Source organism: Nerophis ophidion, linkage group LG09 (assembly GCF_033978795.1).
Source record: "Nerophis ophidion isolate RoL-2023_Sa linkage group LG09, RoL_Noph_v1.0, whole genome shotgun sequence".
NCBI classification, from domain to species: Eukaryota; Metazoa; Chordata; class Actinopteri; order Syngnathiformes; family Syngnathidae; genus Nerophis; species Nerophis ophidion.
In genome coordinates, this window is record NC_084619.1 from 25,437,197 (window position 1) to 25,456,320 (window position 19,124).

Here is a 19,124-nt window from a genome sequence, read left to right on the forward strand (position 1 = left end):
ACTATTGTTTTTTTTATTTTATTTTTATACTACAGCGTAACAAAACGTCTGTATTTTTATAATGTAGCGTTATATTTTTTATAATATAGCGTTAACAAAACGTCTGTATTAATCATGACCCCGAAAGTAAATGGGAGGGGGAAGGTTTTTGTAGGGGGGAAGAAATTTGGCGTGACATAGCCCACGGCGGTATCAGTTGGATATCCGGTTGGAGGAAGTGTCCCAGTATTTTCGTTCCGACAAGAAACTCAAACCTCCGACTTCACCGTTCATTGAAAGCAGCATTAGCGCCAGTTAGCACACAGGCTAACTCGGCTTGAAGCTATTTTTACTGTAATGTGTGAGTCTGCGTCTCTACCAAAATGTCGGGGCAACATGACAGAAATCCCAAACAGGAGACTTTGTTTTCATTCGAACTTCTAGTGGAATACATTCGAATCGAAAGGACGGTTTCCGACGCCCTGGCCGTCGGAATACGACTGTTGGATTTCCCAACGCTGCTTATTTATCCGCCGGAGCTAAGAAATGAGAGAAAACACCATGACAAAGAAGCGCTATATTCATTTAATAGAGGCAAGTCATGTTTCTTCCAAATGAATCTGGACACTCTGCATATGCAACTGTCACATACGCCTCTTTATGTTATGATTCTGGATGTGAAAGAGGATATACCTAAGTTAGTAGGGACCTCTCTTCTCTCATTGGCAAAAACAATGGACAGACTCAGGCAAGATGCCAGTAATCATGGAGTCTCAACCTGCTCCTCTTATGGAGAAAGGGGACTTGTGTGCATTAACAACCCTGCTGACGAGAATGTTGGATCGATTTCTTTGAGTTTTAAACTGTTGATTGTTGGATCCACTTTACCATCACATGTGACCAAAAGCATCCGAGTCTACAAGGAACAAAGTACTCAGGAGGGCGAAATGGACAACCCTGATCAAGACATTTTAAATAGCGTGGCTGTGTCCACGCAGACCGAACAAGATCCAATAAGCCAGATTCCTCACACCATGCCAAAAGAGGAGAACGTTTTTGATGAGGACCTTGCTGTATTTTGCCCCCCGCATCTTTACTATTGTAATTCCCGGGAGGAGAAAGCGTATACTCAAAGAGGACGGTACGCATTTTTTAAACCCAACTCAAAGGTCGTAACACACGATGACATGTCCTCTGAAAGTGAAACCTCTTCAGTGATGGACCAGACAGAGAGACCTGCAGCCATAATATCAGAAAGCCATGAAGTCAGTGTGAATCAAAATGTCCTGGAGGAAGCCCTGAGACCGCTTCCTCTTCTAAATGCTCTTCTTGTCGAGTTGTCACAGTTAAATGTCCAGAACCTAAACCATCAGCCCCTGTTTAATCATCCCAACTTGGACAGGATGTCTGTGCCTGCATCCACTGAGCATTCACATGGACAAGGAAGCGTAAGAGCATCCAAAACCGGGCCTTTGCAGGGACGTAGTCCTCATATAGAACATTTAAACCCCCCCAGAGATGTTTCTCCAAAAATGTGTGCATCTGAAAACAACCATAAAAAAGCTTTGATTGAGAATAAAAATCACAGAAAAAAGCTAGTATATGGAACAACAAGAACGTTCAATCTCAGGCGGGAGAAACACCTCACTGCGGTGAAACAGCGTGAGTGTATAATGACACACATTCACAATGAGGTACAGTCAAGTAAAGGGACGAAAAAATGTCCATCTAAAAGCAATGGAAATATGAAAAGGACACAAAAAATAGAGATGGAGTCTTTGGCACAGAACACCACGACAATGCCAAAATGTGCAAGTGAGTCTGTCTTGGAAAGTCCTGAACAGGACAGAAAACTTCAGCACATTTCAGTCTACAGTCCTGGTGTGGCTCGTCAAGATGATGCCACCAATGAGACGCTTCCAGGAGCAAACCAGGCAGAGAGTTTAAGTGAGAAATCTTCCACGAGTAGTGGACGCAGTAGCCGCAGGTCCTTACTATCGGACTCCAGCGTAGAGGGAACCAAAGAAGAAGACTACGCGGATGACTTTAACAGTTTTGAGCCCAGTGATGCGGACGGCACCAGCAGCAGTCTCGAACCTGTTCAAGCTGAGCCTCCAAGTGCTCTAGTTATCCACAGTTCTGATTCTGGCACAGAGTCAGTCCAGGAGAGAGCCCTACTTCCCGCACCCATCAGAGCTCGTAGCCCCTTACAGCGGGTGTTGAGAGGCACGCACATTATCCGAACGTTAGACACTGCACTCAGCTTGTCCTCTGATGAGGAAGACAAGGAAGGCCGTTTACAAACGGTACACTCCTATAAAGCAAAGGAAGGAGGATCCGAAGCATGGAGTCTCACATCATTGAGAGGTCAAAGGAGTGAGTCGGACAGGAGCAGCAGCACCATTCAGAAAAATTATTCACTATCTGAGTGCTCCGATTTGCTGGAGGCTGAAGAAATGGAAGACGAGCTTGGCTCTCTGGACTTTAGGAAAGAATACCAGCATATTTCTGAGCTAGTGGCCTGCAAGCTGCCCGGTTACACAATGTAAATACAAAGTTAGTACCAGATTCTATTTTTTTTAGGCTTTAGGTTTCTAGTATTGCATGTAGTATGTTTCGCATCGACACAATGTGTGTATTTTATTTAGAAATAAATACATTTGTTATTGAAAACAGTTGCATAGCTCTGTCTTTTATTAATGATCTATTGTGCAATGCCATCCATCCATTTTCTACCGCTTGTCCCGTTCTAGGACGCGAGGGTGCTGGAGCCTATCTCAGCTGCGTTTGGGCGGAAGGCAGGGTGCACCATGGACAAGTCGCCACCTCATTACAGGGCCAACACAGACAGACAGACAACATTCACACACTAGGGCCAGTTTAGTGTTGCCAATGGACCTATCCCCAGGTGCATGTCTTTGGAGGTGGCAGGAAGCCGTAGTACCCGGAGGGAACCCACGCAGTCACGGGGAAAACATGCAAACTCCAAACAGAAAGATCCCGCGCCCGGGATTGAACTCAGGACGACTCAGGACCTTTGTGTTGTGAGGCACATGCACTAACCCGTGTATCACCGTGCTGCCCTATTGTGCAATAATTTACTGTTTTTGCTGTTGTTACTCTGCATCACTTAGAATCTGAATAGACAGACTACATGCATTACTTGTCACACAGCAATCAAGCTGACCCTTTGAACTGTTATTTGTATGTTCTCTATAGACATTTGATAAACAAAACAAAGACAGTTGAGATTGCACTGCACTTCTTGACAGTTTCAAGTTGTTTTATTTTTATCCTACATTATATTGTTGTACTACTGGAAAAAAGACAAGCTTTAAGTCATTCCATACAGCAGTGGTTCTCAAATTGGGGTACACATACCCCTGGGGGTACTTGAAGGTATGCCAAGGGTTACGTGAGATTTTTTTAAAATATTCTAAAAATAGCAGCAAATCAAAAATCCTTTATAAATATATTTATTGAATAATACTTCAACAAAATATGAATGTAAGTTCATAAACAGTGAACGAATAATACAACAATGCAATATTCAGTGTTGGCAGCTAGATTTCTTTGTGGACATGTTCCATAAATATTGATGCTAAAGATTAATTTTTTTGTGAAGAAATGTTTAGAATTAAGTTCATGAATCCAGATGGATCTCTATTACAATCCCAAAGAGGGCACTTTAAGTTGATGATTACTTCTACGTGTATAAATATTTTCTTAATAATTGTATCACTTGTTTATATTTCAACAAGTATTTTAGTTAGTTTTATCTTTTTTTCCAAATAAGTCAAGAAAGACCACTACAAATAAGCAACATTTTGCACTGTTATACAATTTAATAAATCAGAAACTGATGACATAGTGCTGTATTTTACTTCTTTATCTCTTTTATTTTCAACCAAAAATGCTTTGCTCTGATTAAGGGGTACTTGAATTAAAAACATGTTCACAGGGGGTTCATCAATGAAAAAAGGTTGAGAACCACTGCCATACAGTATTGTTCAGGTACACCCATGAGCATGTTTGTTATATGTATTGTACATACTGTATATCTTTTCTTTAACAATGCAAACTAGTGGAAACATGGTTATTTCATAAAATGTGAATGTCAAAACAACATTTTATATATACTAATTCATAAATATTCCTAACCATTAAATCTGGCCAACATAAAAAAAAACCCTACACATATTTATATGCACCAGATCCTTGTTTTATAGTATATAGTGTTCTTTAATAATGCAACTTATTTATATGCACCAAAAAACATACTTTTCTTTAATGATAAAACACGAACAGTCCTTAACTCTATTTCGATGTGTTCAAGTATTTGAGGGCGGGTGTTGTTTTCGGCTGAGAGACTCATGCGCATGCGCCTTCTTTGTTTGCGGAAGTAGAGCAGCGTGGCAGATGACGGCATCGACCAAGAGATGTTCAAACATGTTTTCTTGACAGGACCTCCAGGTACTAACTGCAAATTACTGCCGACGGAACTTTATATATTTACTTTCCTGCCTGTCTTTCAAAAATACACTTAAAATACGTTTATTTATCATGAGCTATTTTCGTACTTTTTGTCCGGATAATCATGTCAGTTTTGACTGGAGCAGTGTTTTTCAATCACTGTGCCGCGGCACACTAGTGTTCCGTGAGATATACAGTCTGGTATGCCCTGGGAGATTAATTAGTTTCACCTATTTGGGTTAAAAATATCGTTTGCAAAGCAGTAATTATAGTCTGAAAATGATGTGTTGTTGTTGAGTGTCTGTGCTGTCTAGAGCGGGAGGCAGTATGCAGGTAAAAATGTGTCTAATGCTTACACCAAAAATAAACAGAAGGTGAGTGCCCCTATGAAAAGGCATTGAAGCTTAGGGAAGGCTATGCAGAACAAAATTAAAACTGAACTGGCTACAAAGTCAACAAAAACAGAATGCTGGACAACAGCAAAGACTTACTGTGGAGCAAAGACGGCGTCCACAATGTACATCCGTACATGACATGACGATCAACAATGTCCCCACAAAGAAGGATAAAAACAACTGAAATATTTTTGATTGCTAAAATAAAGTAGAAATATCGCTCAAAGAAAGACATGAAACTGCTACAGGAAAATACCAAACAAAAGAGAGAAAACGCCACCAAAATAGGAGCGCAAAACAAGAACTAAAACTCTACACACAGGAAAAGAGCAAAAAAGTGAAAATAAGTCAGGGTGTGATGTGACAGGTGGTGACAGCACACCTACTTTGAGACAAGAGCTATAGCGATGCATGCTTGCTTATGTTTTAAAGTCATATCCAACAATTGCGACGACGACTTTTTACTGTCAACTGAGTTTTGTTTTTTAGTGATTTCTGCTGGTGGTGTGCCTCTGAATTTTTCCAACGCAAAAAATGTGCCTTGGCTCAAAAAAAGGTTGAAAAACACTGGACTAGAGAACGTAACTGTAAGGATGCGGTTGATTCCAAACAATGCTTAAAATACAAGCAAAAGTGTAATAATAAACAAAATGACTTTTGCTTGCCTTTGGTTAGTTGCAGTACTTGATGATGCTTTTAGTTAATTTACAAAAGAAATGTGCATAGTTTACACAGCTCGACATGTGCGAATAGGAGGAGAAGAGGTGTATTTATTTCTGCACCTTCTATATTTCATCCATCCATCCATTTCCTACCGCTTATTACTATTGTTCTCTTCATGTGTTCAATATGTACCATTGTTTTTGATCATGGAAGAAAATAATACATATTTGTAATTGTAGTTTGGAGCTACGATAAAATAAACACATTCATTAATAGATAAGTAATTAAAGAGTTACAGTTGACAAAATTATGGTTCATTGATAAATGAGTGCAATATTAATAATACTTTATCAAGCATATGAAAATCAATGAGGGATTTCTAATCACTGCTATGTTGGATTTGTTGTTGAAAAACAAATAGTTTGACTCCTTTTGGATTGTTTTGTGTCATGTTTGCGTGTCCTATCAATTGCTCTGTTTATTGCTATTCTGAATGTTGCTGGGTCAGGTTTGGTTTTGGAATTGGAATTGCATTATTATGTTATTTTTTTGGATTGATTAATACAAATAAATACATATATATATATATATATATATATATATATAGTGGGGCAAAAAAAGTATTTAGTCAGCCACCCGATTGTGCAAGTTCTCCCACTTAAAATGATGACAGAGGTCTGTAATTTTCATCATAGGTACACTTCAACTGTGAGAGACAGAATGTGAAAAAAAATCCAGGAATTCACATTGTAGGAATTTTAAAGAATTTATTTGTAAATTTTGGTGGAAAATAAGTATTTCGTCAACCATTTAAAGCTCTCATTGATGGAATGAGGTTTTGGCTCAAAATCTCACGATACATGGCCCCATACATGGATGATACAGCAGAGGATTGGGAGAATGTCATGTGGTCAGATGAAACTAAAATAGAACTTTTTGGTATAAACTCAACTCGTCGTGTTTGGATGAAGAAGAATACTGAGTTGCATCCCAAGAACACCATACTTATTGTGAAGCACGGGGGTGGAAACATCACGCTTTGGGGCTGCTTTTCTGCTAAGGGGACATGACGATTGATCCGTGTTAAGGAAAGAATGAATGGGGCCATGTACCGTGAGATTTTGAGCCAAAACCTCCTTCCATCAGTGAGAGCTTTGAATGGTTGACCAAATACTTATTTTCCACAATCATTTACAAATAAATTCTTTAAAATTCCTACAATGTGAATTCCTGGATTTTTTTTTTTTTACATTCTGTCTCTCACAGTTGAAGTGTACCTATGATGAAAATTACAGACCTCTGTCATCATTTTAAGTGGGAGAACTTGTACAATCGGTGGCTGACTAAATATATTTTTGCCCCACTGTATAGCTCAGTAGAATACACTGTATGGAACATTACATTGTGAGTATTTTTTTTTATTTTGGCAGGTGTGGGCAAAACCACTCTGGTCCAGAAGGCTTGTGACGCTTTAGTGTCATCAGGTCATTCTTTGGAAGGCTTTTACACGGAAGAGGTCAGGCAAAGAGGTCAGCGGACTGGTTTTGATGTGGTCACAGTGAGAGGAGAAAGAGGCCACCTGTCCAGAATCAGGTAGCAGGAATGTCATACAAGCCAAATTAAACAAGCTCCCCTATTTCATGTTGTGTTTGGATAACCCCCGGCTGCATTTCACTCTGCAGAGACGTTGCTGGTGCCTCTCACGGCAGACCCGTGTACACAGTTGGCCAGTATGTGGTTGATTTAGCTTCATTTGAAAGCCTGGCTCTCCCCCTCTTCGAGAAGGTACACCACACACTGAAAGCACGGTTATAATTACACTTGTCAACAGATCAGAGAAAGCAAAACTCCTGCCTTTTTTCTTGACTAACAAATCATTAAACCTTTTGGTTTTCCTAAAACTGATGACATAATTGGAAGCTTGGGAAAACATATAAATTCCAGAGTGGCATTTTTAGTAGCCGTGGTGCCGTCTGGCTGTCACTGACCGTGAATAATCCTACTTGTAAACTGAGCCCGGAGTTCCGTCTACACATTTGCTTTAAAGGAAGGTGTCTTAGTGCTACATATTTCATTTATCTCTGTTAAATTGTCTCTTTAATCACAGCAAACAACTGTCGGTTTTCCTTTGTGGTGTTCCAAAAGAATAATCTTCTTCCACATGTCAGACTGAAATTACTTTGTATTTTTAACTGTATACATTGTAGTTATGAGCATTATAACTGATGAATTAATTAACTGTTCAGGATTATGACCTTTGTGTGGAAATTATTGCTTCTCAAAGGAATCTAAGCAGAATGTACTAGTTTAACTAGCAGAGGCATTGATTGATTGATTGATTGAAACTTTTATTAGTAGATTGCACAGTACAGTACATATTCCGTACAATTGACCACTAAATGGTAACACCCAAATAAGTTTTTCAACTTGTTTAAGTCGAGGTCCAAGTTAATCAATTCATGGTACAAACACAAACCCGTTTCCATATGAGTTGGGAAATTGTGTTAGATGTAATTACAAACAGAATACAATGATTAGCAAAAATCCTTTTCAACCCATATTTAATTGAATGCACTACAAAGAGAAGATATTTGATGTTCAAACTCATAAACTTTATTTTTTTGCAAATAATAATTAACTTAGAATTTCATGGCTGCAACACATGCCAAAGTAGTTGGAAAAGGGCATGTTCACCATTGTGTTACATCACCTTTTCTTTTAACAACACTCAATAAACGTTTGGGAACTGAGGACACTAATTGTTGAAGCTTTGAAAGTGGAATTCATTCCCATTCTTGTTTTATGTACAGCTTCAGTCGTTCAACAGCCCGGGGTCTCCGCTGTCGTATTTTACGCTTCATAATGCGCCACACGTTTTCGATGGGAGACAGATCTAGACTGCAGGCGGGCCAGGAAAGTACCCGCACTCTTTTTTTACAAAGCCACTCTGTTCTAACACGTGTTGAATGTGGCTTGGCATTGTCTTGCTATAGGGCCGGGCGATATATCGTCATATACGATATATCGCGTATTTGTCTCTGTGCGATATAGAAAATGACTTTATCGTAATATTCAAGTATACCTTCTCACGCAGTTGCTTTTAGTTGTAGGCGTACACTTCAGGCTCTTGTCAATCTTTCTTGTCTTTCATGCTCACAGACATTCTTACATACGTCACACACTGTCACGTCATACGTCACATACGTGTCCACCCTCGTAGAGCAGAGAGGTAGCATGGAGAGGTTAGCTACTAATGTAGCCGTACGAGAGTAAGAAGGTGCGGATCTGGTAACAAATGAAGGAAGACTTAATTCCCAATAAAAACAGCAGGGTTTCCATCGTCTGGCGGTGGTTCGGCTTCAAGTGGAAATATGTCGAACAGACAACCGTAATTTGTCAGGTGTGGGGGGAAAAAGCGTTGCTATAAAAAGTAGCATTACTGCTAATATGTAGCATCATTTGAAAATTCACTTGCTAGAGAATGAAAATAATTTCATAACCGTAGTAACATACCACATAGTGAAGGACGAATACTATTTGATTTCCTATTATGCAGCTCATTTTTATTTGACACTTAAAATGTCTCTGACAATCTTGCAGTTTATGTTTTGGAAATGACTTGAATGTTTGTGCCACTGCTTAATAACTTTAATAAATACACTTTTGGTCAATTGACTTAGTTGTGATTTCCCTCTCTGTATGAAAGTTTAAAACTAGCATTTATGAATGCAGTACGAAGAAGAATGTTTTAATGTGTTCATATATAATCATCATACTACTGTGATTATATGCATCAAGTGTTCATTCAAAGCCAAAGCAAAATATCGTAATATATATCGTATATTGCGATATAGCCTAAAAATATCGCGATATTAAAAAACGGCAATATCGCCCAGCCCTATCTTTCTATGAAATAAGTAAGGGCGTCCATGAAAAAGACAGCGCTTAGATGGCAGCATATGTTGTTCCAAAACCTGTATCTACCTTTCAGCACTAATGGTGCCTTCACAGATGTGTAAGTTACCCATGCCTTGGGCACTAATGCACCCCCATACCATCACAGATGCTGGCTCGTGAACTTTGCGTCTGGATGGTTCGCTTCCCCTTTGGTCCGGATGAGACGATGTCGAATATTTCCAAAAACAATTTGAAATGTGGACTCGTCAGACCACAGAACACTTTTCCACTTTGCATCAGTCCATCTCAGATTATCTCGGGCCAGTAGAGCTTTAACTCGCACTTACAGGTGTAGCGACCAACTGTATTTAGTGACAGTGTTTTTCTGAAGTGTTCCTGAGCCCATGTGGTGATATCCTTTAGAGATTGATGTCGGTTTTTGATACAGTGCCATCTGAGGGATCGAAGGTCACGGTCATTCAATGTTGGTTTCTGGCCATGCCACTTACGTGGTGTGATTTCTCCAGATTCTCTGAACCTTTTGATGAAATTATGGACCGTAGATGTTGAAATCCCTACATTTCTTGCAATTGCACTTTGAGAAAAGTTGTTCTTAAACTGTTTGACTATTTGCTCACGCAGTTGTGGACAAAGGGGTGTACCTCGCCCCATCCTTTCTTGTGAAAGATTGAGCATTTTTTGGGAAGCTGTTTTTATACCCAATCATGGCACCCACCTGTTGTCAATTAGCCTGCACACCTGTGGGATGTTCCAAAAAAGTGTTTGATGAACATTCCTCAACTTTATCAGTATTTATTGCCACATTTACCAACTTCTTTGTCACACATTGTTGGCATCAAATTCTAAAGTTAATAATTATTTGCACACAAAACAAATGTTTATCAGTTTGAACATCAAATATGTTGTCTTTGTAGCATATTCAACTGAATATGGGTTGAAAAGGATTTGCAAATCATTGTATTCCGTTTATATTTACAATTAACACAATTTCCCAACTCATTTGGAAATGGGTTTTGTATATACTATCAGCATAATACAGTCATCACACAAGTTCATCTTCACAATATATACATGTAATTATCTTACATTATTTACAATCCAGGGGGCGGATTGTGGAGGGAGTTGGGGTGGGGTGTTCGTCATTAACAGTTATATCATCTCAGAAATGGACATTGTAACAGTGTAGGTCTCACTTGGTCGAGTATGTGCAGCAAGTGGTGACCATAGTGAGCACAGAGAGTATAAGAACAAGTATATACAGTACATTTGATTATTTACAATCCGGGGAGGTGGGATTTGGTGGGGCTAAGGGGTTGGTCTAGGGTTGTAGCTGGCTGGAGGTGTTCTTTTAGTGAAGTTTTAAAGGAAGATAGAGATGCACTTTCTTTTACACCTGTTGGGAGTGCATTCCATATTGATGTGGCACAGAAGGAGAATGAGTTAGGAGCTTTGTTAGATCGGAATCTGGGTTTGACTTGGTTTGTGGAGCTCCCCTTGGTGTTGTGGTTATAGCGGTCATTTACGTTCTGGAAGTAGTTTGACATGTACTTCGGTACTGTTAATAAAGTCTCAACTAGTTTGTGACCTAAAGAAAGTTCCTCAAAGTTTGGAGTCAGTCTGTAAATTTACATGATGATAAACATTGAGGTTGTTGAAGTTGTCAGGCATGTTTTTGATTTGATTTCATCTGGAGCGCTGAGACATCAGACTTTGAAAACTCTGAATTGGACATTTAATACTTACCAGCAGCTTGGAGCGCAACATAAATTTACGCGGATCTCCATTAATTTAACTCTTACAGGAAGCATTAAATCAGCTCAATAAGTTACTGATATTGAAACAGGAAGTCAGAACATTCAAAGGCATTTAAAGCTGGAGTACTTGAATTATTTAATTCAATCTATAAATCCCGCTCCCCACTCTGTGCACCTCGTTGATAGTACTTCCCAGTCGCTTCCCCTCAGGAATTACAGGAAATCTAGTCTGATTGCTATACGTGAACACACTTAGGTTGTTGACAGTCAGAAGGATCCCCTAGTTCGTATTTTGTTGCAGACTATCGGTAACACACGTCGTCACACAAAAGGATAGACACATAATATAGGAAAATGGAACATTAGATGATCTGTCTAGAAGGAAAATAACCACTTGCGTGTCCATAGTTACTCCAATACTGGCCCGTAATGCCCTCCATCTTGAATAAGCCGGACCAATATTGATGGGGTTTGGTCTCTTCTGTTTTGTTTTTTAGACGTACAGCGTCTATCTTTTCTTCCTCTGATTTTCTCTTTTTGGGGTTTTTTACAGTATATGCTGTAACAGGTTGGTGTTCGGCAGCCATGCTTTTGATTGATTGATTGAAACTTTTATTAGTAGATTGCACATTTCAGTACATATTCTGTACAATTGACCACTAAATGGTAACACCCCAATAAGTTTTTCAACTTGTTTAAGTCGGGGTCCACGTTATTCAATTCATGCAAACAAGTTCACACCGTGCACTCCCTTCATTATATATCGCGTCAGCAAATAAGGAGGGTCCTTCGTTAGCTCAGCTCAACCCTCCTCTGTCTAAATCCTGTAATTGGATCTGGAAAGGTTGACCGACAGGTAGACTGTTTGACTGGTTATTCGTTGGGTTTTGTGGGTGGAATAGAGGAACTCCAATTGGGTCCATTGTGCATTTATTTATGAGTTAGAATGCATTAAAAAAGTATTTCTTGATGATTGTAAACGAAAAGCGAAATTCCCCAAAAAAGTGCAGTTCCCCTTGAATCCTTACATTTCAAGCTTATACTGTACAGATGAAAACATTTATAATTTTTTAGCTGCATCATTGATTTTGAATCAATTAACAAACGTCCAATAATCGATTATTTTAGGAGGGTAAATACAATAGTAAAGTGTTGAACTAGAGTGGACAAAAGCAGAGCAAAAACACACATGGGAGGAGAGGCTAGTAAACCATGTTCACCTCAAAGATAACTTGAATGTGAAATAGTAAATAACAAAAGAAGAAGGGCTTTGCAAAATAAACTTTTCTTACCTGATGGTACCTGTTTTTACAGTGGAGCAAAAAAGTATTTAGTCAGCCACCGATTGTGCAAGTTCTCCCACTTAAAATGATGACAGAGGTCTGTAATTTTTTCATCATAGGTACACTTCAACTGTGAGAGACAGAATGTGAAAAAAAATCCAGGAATTCACATTGTAGGAATTTTTAAGAATTTATTTGTAAATTATGAAAATAAGTACCGTATTTTTCAGAGTATAAGTCGTCGCACCGGATTATAAGTCGCACCTGCCGAAAATGCATAAAAAAGAAGGAAAAAACATATATACGTCCCACTGGAGTATAAGTCACATTTTTGGGGGAAGTGTATTAGATAAAATCCAACAAGTACAGACATTTGAAAGGCAATTTAAAATAAATAAAGAATAGTGAACAACAGGCTGTTTTATGACACATAAATAACCAACTGAGAACGTGCCTGATATGTTAATATAACATATTATGGTAAGAGTCATTCAAATAACTATAACATATAGAACATGCTATACATTTACCAAACAATCTGTCATTCCTGATCGCTAAATCCCATGAAATCTTTGTTTCCGTTGTCGCTTCTAAACAATTCTGCCAACTCCAAAGGAAGACAATGCGCCGCTTCCTCTTCTATCGGTACGTCGCTTACGTCAGAGTCATCGTCAGGTGCAGTTTCAATTATTCCAGCCTTTCTGAATCCGGACAGGATGGTTTCGGTTGTCACTGAAGCCCAGGCTTTGTCGATCCATCCGATGACATCCAGAAAAGTTGCATGGCGCATAGTCCCGGTTGCCGTGAAGCTGTGCTCTCCTTCCATCATCCACTGCTCCCACAGGCGGTGCAGGACTGCTTTAAAGCTCCTATTCACGGAGATGTCAAGTGGCTGGAGTATTTTGGTTAAGCCTTCGGGGATGATGGCAGGTATGGAGTTTACTCCAAACTTTCTTTCTGCTGCTCGATTGCCGTTTCCTGCTGCGTATTTCACTACTTCCAACGTGTAACCAGCAGTATATGCTTTCCTTTTTGGTGCCATTTTTGTTCTGCCCTTGGTTTTTATAAGTTACCGCCAATGTACCGTAGCAGGTAGCGTCTTCTTTCCCACAATGCACTTCTGCCATGACCTGCCTCCAACGAATTTTCATTGGTTGACGTGTGTGTGTGACGATTGCTGACATCTGGCTAGTCTCATACGTGAATGAGATAAATAATATTTGATATTTTACGGTAATATGTTAATAATTTCACACATAAGTCGCTCCGGAGTATACATCGCACCCCCGGCCAAACTATGAAAAAAACTGCGACTTATATTCCGAAAAATACGGTAATTGGTCACTTCAAACAAGGAAAATATCTGGCTCTCACAGACCTGTAACTTCTTCTTTAAGAAGCTCTTCTGTCCCCCACTCGTTATCCGTATTAATGGCACTTGTTTGAACTCGTTATCTGTATAAAAGACACCTGTCCACAGCCTCAAACAGTCAGACTCCAAACTCCACTATGGCCAAGACCAAAGCTATCGAAGGACACCAGGAAAATAATTGTAGACCTGAACCAGACTGGGAAGAGTGAATCTACAATAGGCAAGCAGCTTGGTGTGAAAAAATCAACTGTGGGAGCAATTATCAGAAAACGGAAGACATACAAGACCACTGATAATCTCCCTCGATCTGGGGCTTCACGCAAGACATCATTCCGTGGGGTCAAAATGATCATGAGAACGGTGAGCAAAAATCCCAAAACCACACAGAGGGACCTGGTGAATGACCTGCAAAGAGCTGGGACCAAAGCAAATAAGGTTACGATCAGTAACACTTTACGCCGACACGGAATCAAATGCTGCAGTGCCACCAGACGTAATCCCCATCTTAAGCCAGTGCATGTCCAGGCCCGTCTGAAGTTTGCCAGAGAGCACATAGGAGAATGTCATGTGGTCAGATGAAACCAAAACAGAACTTTTTGGTATAAACTCAACTCGTCGTGTTTGGAGGAAGAAGAATACTGAGTTGCATCCCAAGAACACCACACCTACTGTGAAGCATGGGGGTTGGAATCATCATGCTTTGGGGCTGTTTTTCTGCTAAGGGGACAGGACGATTGATCCGTGTTAAGGAAAGAATGAATGGGGCCATGTATCGTAAGATTTTGAGCCAAAACCTCTTTCCATCAGTGAGAGCTTTGAATAGTTGACCAAATACTTATTTTCCACCATAATTTACCAATAAATTCTTTAAAATTCCTAGAATGTGAATTCCTGGATTTTTTTTCACATTCTGTCTCTCACAGTTGAAGTGTACCTATGATGAAAATTATAGACCTCTGTCATCATTTTAAGTGGGAGAACTTGCACAATCGGTGGCTGACTAAATACTTTTTTGCCCCACTGTATGTATTTGGGATCTGCATAAATATCGAAATTTTGAAATCAAACCGTGGAGGCTTTGCATAGATTTTTAGTAGCAATCTTTTCTTCCTTCAACTTCTCCAAACGAGCCGTTTGGAATTTTCTCTGTCATGTGACGTATTGTGCAATGTGACGTCTGTGGGTATCTGACATATATGGTCAAGTTTTAGCTAGAGAGCTTTGCCTAAGTCCACCATTTTGAATTTATGTAGAAGCATTTCTCGTCGACAACATTTCCATGATGAAACCCAATGAAGGAAAATGCTCTGTTGTTGGTTGTTTTAACCAGCACAAGTCACTACACAAACATACAGCCTCATCTGAAGTAAAAAGAGCCTTACTTTTAACTTTTATGATTTATGGTGATGTGCTTTCAACTGTAAAGAAGTCTCTCCAAATCTGTGCAAACCACTTCCAAGAGTTCTGCTTCACAAACCTGCGAAAGTATAAAGAGGGATTTTTCTGAAAAACTAATTTTAATGGCAGATTCTGTGCCTACTATTTATGCCAATGAAACAGTAAGTAACAACAGTAGATTAGTAATGTGTGAATGATACGTTAGCAATGTTAACTCGATTTGTCGTGTAGCTATCTTAGCCTTGTAATGTAAAACAACAGCTTCACCGTCCTCCGGCAATATAAGGAATGATTTTCTTAAAACTACTTTTATTTGGATCATTGTCTACTGTGTTTGGCAATGGAAGAGTAAGTAATATAATACCTTATTACGTTAGCGATTTAGCTTGTAGCGTAGTTTATAGCCTTTAGCCTATTGTTTACAAAGGGTGGAAGCGGCAATCCAGTGGAGTTGTTAACATGATATAGGATAGAAAAGCCTTTTACTGTCACAATACACGTGTCCCTCCCGGATCTAGCATTAAAGAGGTACAGACTCTGTAGAGATTTAGCCTTAGGGCAGTGGTCTCAGACATGCGGCCCGTGGGCCAATTGCGGCCAGCGAGGCCTTATTTTGCGGCCCCCACCATAATATGAAAGTCTAATGTTAGTCCGGCCCGTGAGTTTTACATGAATGGCGCTTGACAGCGTTGTGTTATTTGGCTCCAAAATGGCTCTTTCAACGTTCTTGGTTGCCTACCCCTGCGGTAGTGGAAAAGCGGCAAATGAGTGAAAGCGACAGAGATGTTGCCATGGAGACAAGAGTTTTCTTACGTGCCTGGCTGCAGTCACACCGCGACACCTGTCTGTCGGTAATAACAGTCCCAGATAACCTGGACCAATTCAAACAGTTATTTGTAGAGATGTCCGATAATATCGGATAATATCCGATAAATGCTTTAAAATGTAATATCGGAAATTATCGGTATTAGTTTCAAAAAGTATAATGTATGACTTTTTAAAAGTCCAGGGTGTACCCTGCCTTCCACCCGATTGTAGCTGATACACCAGCGCCCCTCGCGACCCCATAGGGAATAAGTGGTAGAAAATGGATGAATGGAAAATGCGGCCAAATGGAGTGGTACATGGATGTAGGAGAAGTACAGAGCGCTAATAAACCTTAAAGGCACTGCCTTTGCGTGCCGGCCCGGTCACAAAATATCTACGGCTTTTCACACACACACGTGAATGCATGCATACTTGGTCAACAGCCACACAGGTCACACTGAGGGTGGCCGTAAACACAACTTTAACACGGTCACAAATGTGCGCCACACTGTGAACCCACGCCAAACAAGAATAATAAACACAATTCAGGAAAACATCCGCACCGTAACACAACATAAACACAACAGAACAAATACTCAAAACCCCTTGCAGCACTAACTCTTCCGGGACGCTACAGTATTTTCTTTACTTGCGGCCCAACCTCACCCAGACTCTGCATCCAGTGGCCCTCCAGGTGAATTGAGTTTGAGACACCTGCCTCAGGGTATAGTACCAGACCTGCAGCCTCGCCTCCTCTCTCTCCTCCGCCTGCTTCGTCTTCTTGTACCGACAACAAACCACTTTGAGCCCGCTGGTCTCGCTATGTCATCTGAGATGTTGTGCGTGTGGTAAACGTCACTCAAAACAGATGCCTGGTGGCGGTCACCGATGTCCATAAGTCCTCAAGGGTGCAGCTTGTGTTTGTAAAACTAAAAACAACCAAAAATTACAAAACATGGCTGTCAGGACGTGAAGGAGCGGGGTTAGTAGGGGTTCATTTGTATCGAACAACTTTGCCTTTAAAAACGGCTTGTTTTCAGAGCGAGGCAAAACATTAGTTAGTTATTTAAAAATTCCCTAAAAGATAGTTTGTAAAAAAAATAAATGCTGAATTTAGACCACAAGGAAGTGTTTTAATGTAGAAAAATATAATATGTAGAAAAAAATCATATTTTGACCGTGTTAATAAAAGTCTAAGTGGAACCACATTACAGTAGAGAGTAACCAACTAGGAAGAGGAAATTAGCAAGTAGAGTAATACATCTGGAGTGATAATAAAATCCACACAGTGCGACGACACTTTAATGTGTTAGCAATAGGTTTTAATGAGTAGATATGATAGATACACATATTGTTTAGTCGGCTGCTACATACACCTGCTCCAAAGGTGTGTGTATTTGGAGGTGGGAGGAGGCGGGAGTACCCGGATGGAACCCACATAGTCACAGGTAGAACATGCAAACCCCACACAGAAAGACTCCAAGCCCGAGAATCGAACCCAGGACCTTCTTATTGTGAGGCATGAGCACAAACTACTTCTCCACCGTGCTGCCAAAGAATAATAATAATTAAAAATTATTATGATAAGATTGCTAATAATATATAATGACTAAATATGCACAAATAATCGATTCATAATCGATTTATAGCCAATGAATTGTAATCGAATGGCGAGATTCCCAAAGATTTCCACCCCTACTACACAGTGACGTAAATAGATAAGTGAGAGAAGTTAGTACAGAAGTACCATGGATTTTGTAAGCTCCACTTCCTATATGAGTCGGTTTTCCATGAAAATGTTCTTCATAATATTGCTCCGGTTTTCGTATCGTACAAGCAAACATTGCACGAAAACAAACTTGTGCGTTTTCCCACATATCATTTTGCAGAATCAAGTGCCCACCCAAAGAATCTCACGCATTGGTGATTTAGTGTTTGTGTTTTATTTTTTTGAGTACGACTGCAAAATAAGCCACCATGGGGCCAAGGAAAGTTGTGAGTACCTACACTTTGGTAAAGAAAGTGAGGAGGACTCTTGAGTTCAAGAAAAAAACCTCATAGGAACATATTAAAATGGCATCCATGTGGCGCAAAACAGCCCCATTTAATTATAAAAAAATATATATATTTTAAACATGTCCTGTCCACTCACTCAGGTGAATGAGTAGTTGAGTTGATGTAGATGCCTATATCTGCTGTACAGAATTGCTTTACAAAAGAGAAGCGTGGGATACTTCTCTTGTTGCCTTATTTGTATTTGACTTTATTAAATGGAAATATTTAATGTTTGGCACAGCCACAGTAGAGCAGGAGTGGATAGAAAGAAGAAAAAAAGAAGCCAGACAGGAAAATTGCGGGGACAAGAGAGGGATTCACCGAGAGACGACAACAACAAAAAACATAAACAACATCAGCAAATACAATATGTACAAATATGATACCAAAAATCATGGCAAAGAACCAGTTAATGAAGTTGATAGTAATAACACAAAAATGACAATGAGCATTATTGCACTACAAATGGAGCAATAGTAATATCAATAGAGATACCACTATTGATAATAATAATAATTATTCTATTATCAAAATTACAATTGCTTTAAATGCAACAATACATAAATGTGAGGCCTACTTAAATTACAAAAGAAAGGAGAAAAACAGGGGAAAAGAAAGAGGAGGGGACTATATAAACCTTAGAGATAGTTATGGTAAAACTCAAACACTTATTTGGAACATCCCACAGGTTTGCAGGCTAATTGGGAACAAGTAGGTGCCGTGATTCCGTATAAAAACAGCTTCCAAAAAATGTTCAGTCTTTCATAAGAAAAGATGGGGCAAGGTACACCCCTTTGTCCCCAACTGCGTGAGCAAATAGTCAGTTTAAGAACAACGTTTCTCAAAGTGCAAATGCAAGAAATTTAGGGATTTCAACCTCTACGGTCCATAATATTATCAAAAGGTTCAGAGAATCTGGAGAAATCACTCCATGTAAGCGGCATGGCCGGAAACCAACATTGAATGACCGTGACCTTCGATCCCTCAGACGGCACTGTATCAAAAACCGACATCAATCTCTAAAAGA

General features: G+C 39.7%; 2 protein-coding genes across 3 annotated transcripts in view; both read left to right on the top strand.

Moving 5' to 3' along the window:
- The first annotated feature begins 203 nt into the window (after window positions 1-203).
- Window positions 204-3,228, top strand: map10 (microtubule associated protein 10). The gene is made up of 2 exons (XM_061910661.1): window positions 204-2,535; window positions 2,733-3,228. The coding sequence occupies exon 1, from the start codon at window positions 363-365 to the stop codon at window positions 2,526-2,528; it is 2,166 nt and encodes a 721-aa protein (XP_061766645.1). The 5' UTR covers window positions 204-362; the 3' UTR covers window positions 2,529-2,535; window positions 2,733-3,228.
- Window positions 3,229-4,334: 1,106 nt separating this feature from the next.
- Window positions 4,335-19,124, top strand: part of ntpcr (nucleoside-triphosphatase, cancer-related) — a 28,350-nt gene continuing 13,560 nt past the window's right edge. For both annotated transcript variants that reach the window (XM_061910663.1, XM_061910662.1), the window contains exons 1-3: window positions 4,335-4,452; window positions 6,941-7,103; window positions 7,193-7,295. In XM_061910663.1, coding sequence (XP_061766647.1) covers window positions 4,419-4,452; window positions 6,941-7,103; window positions 7,193-7,295 — 300 coding nt within the window. In that variant the 5' untranslated portion in view covers window positions 4,335-4,418. The remainder of the gene's footprint in view (window positions 4,453-6,940; window positions 7,104-7,192; window positions 7,296-19,124) is intronic.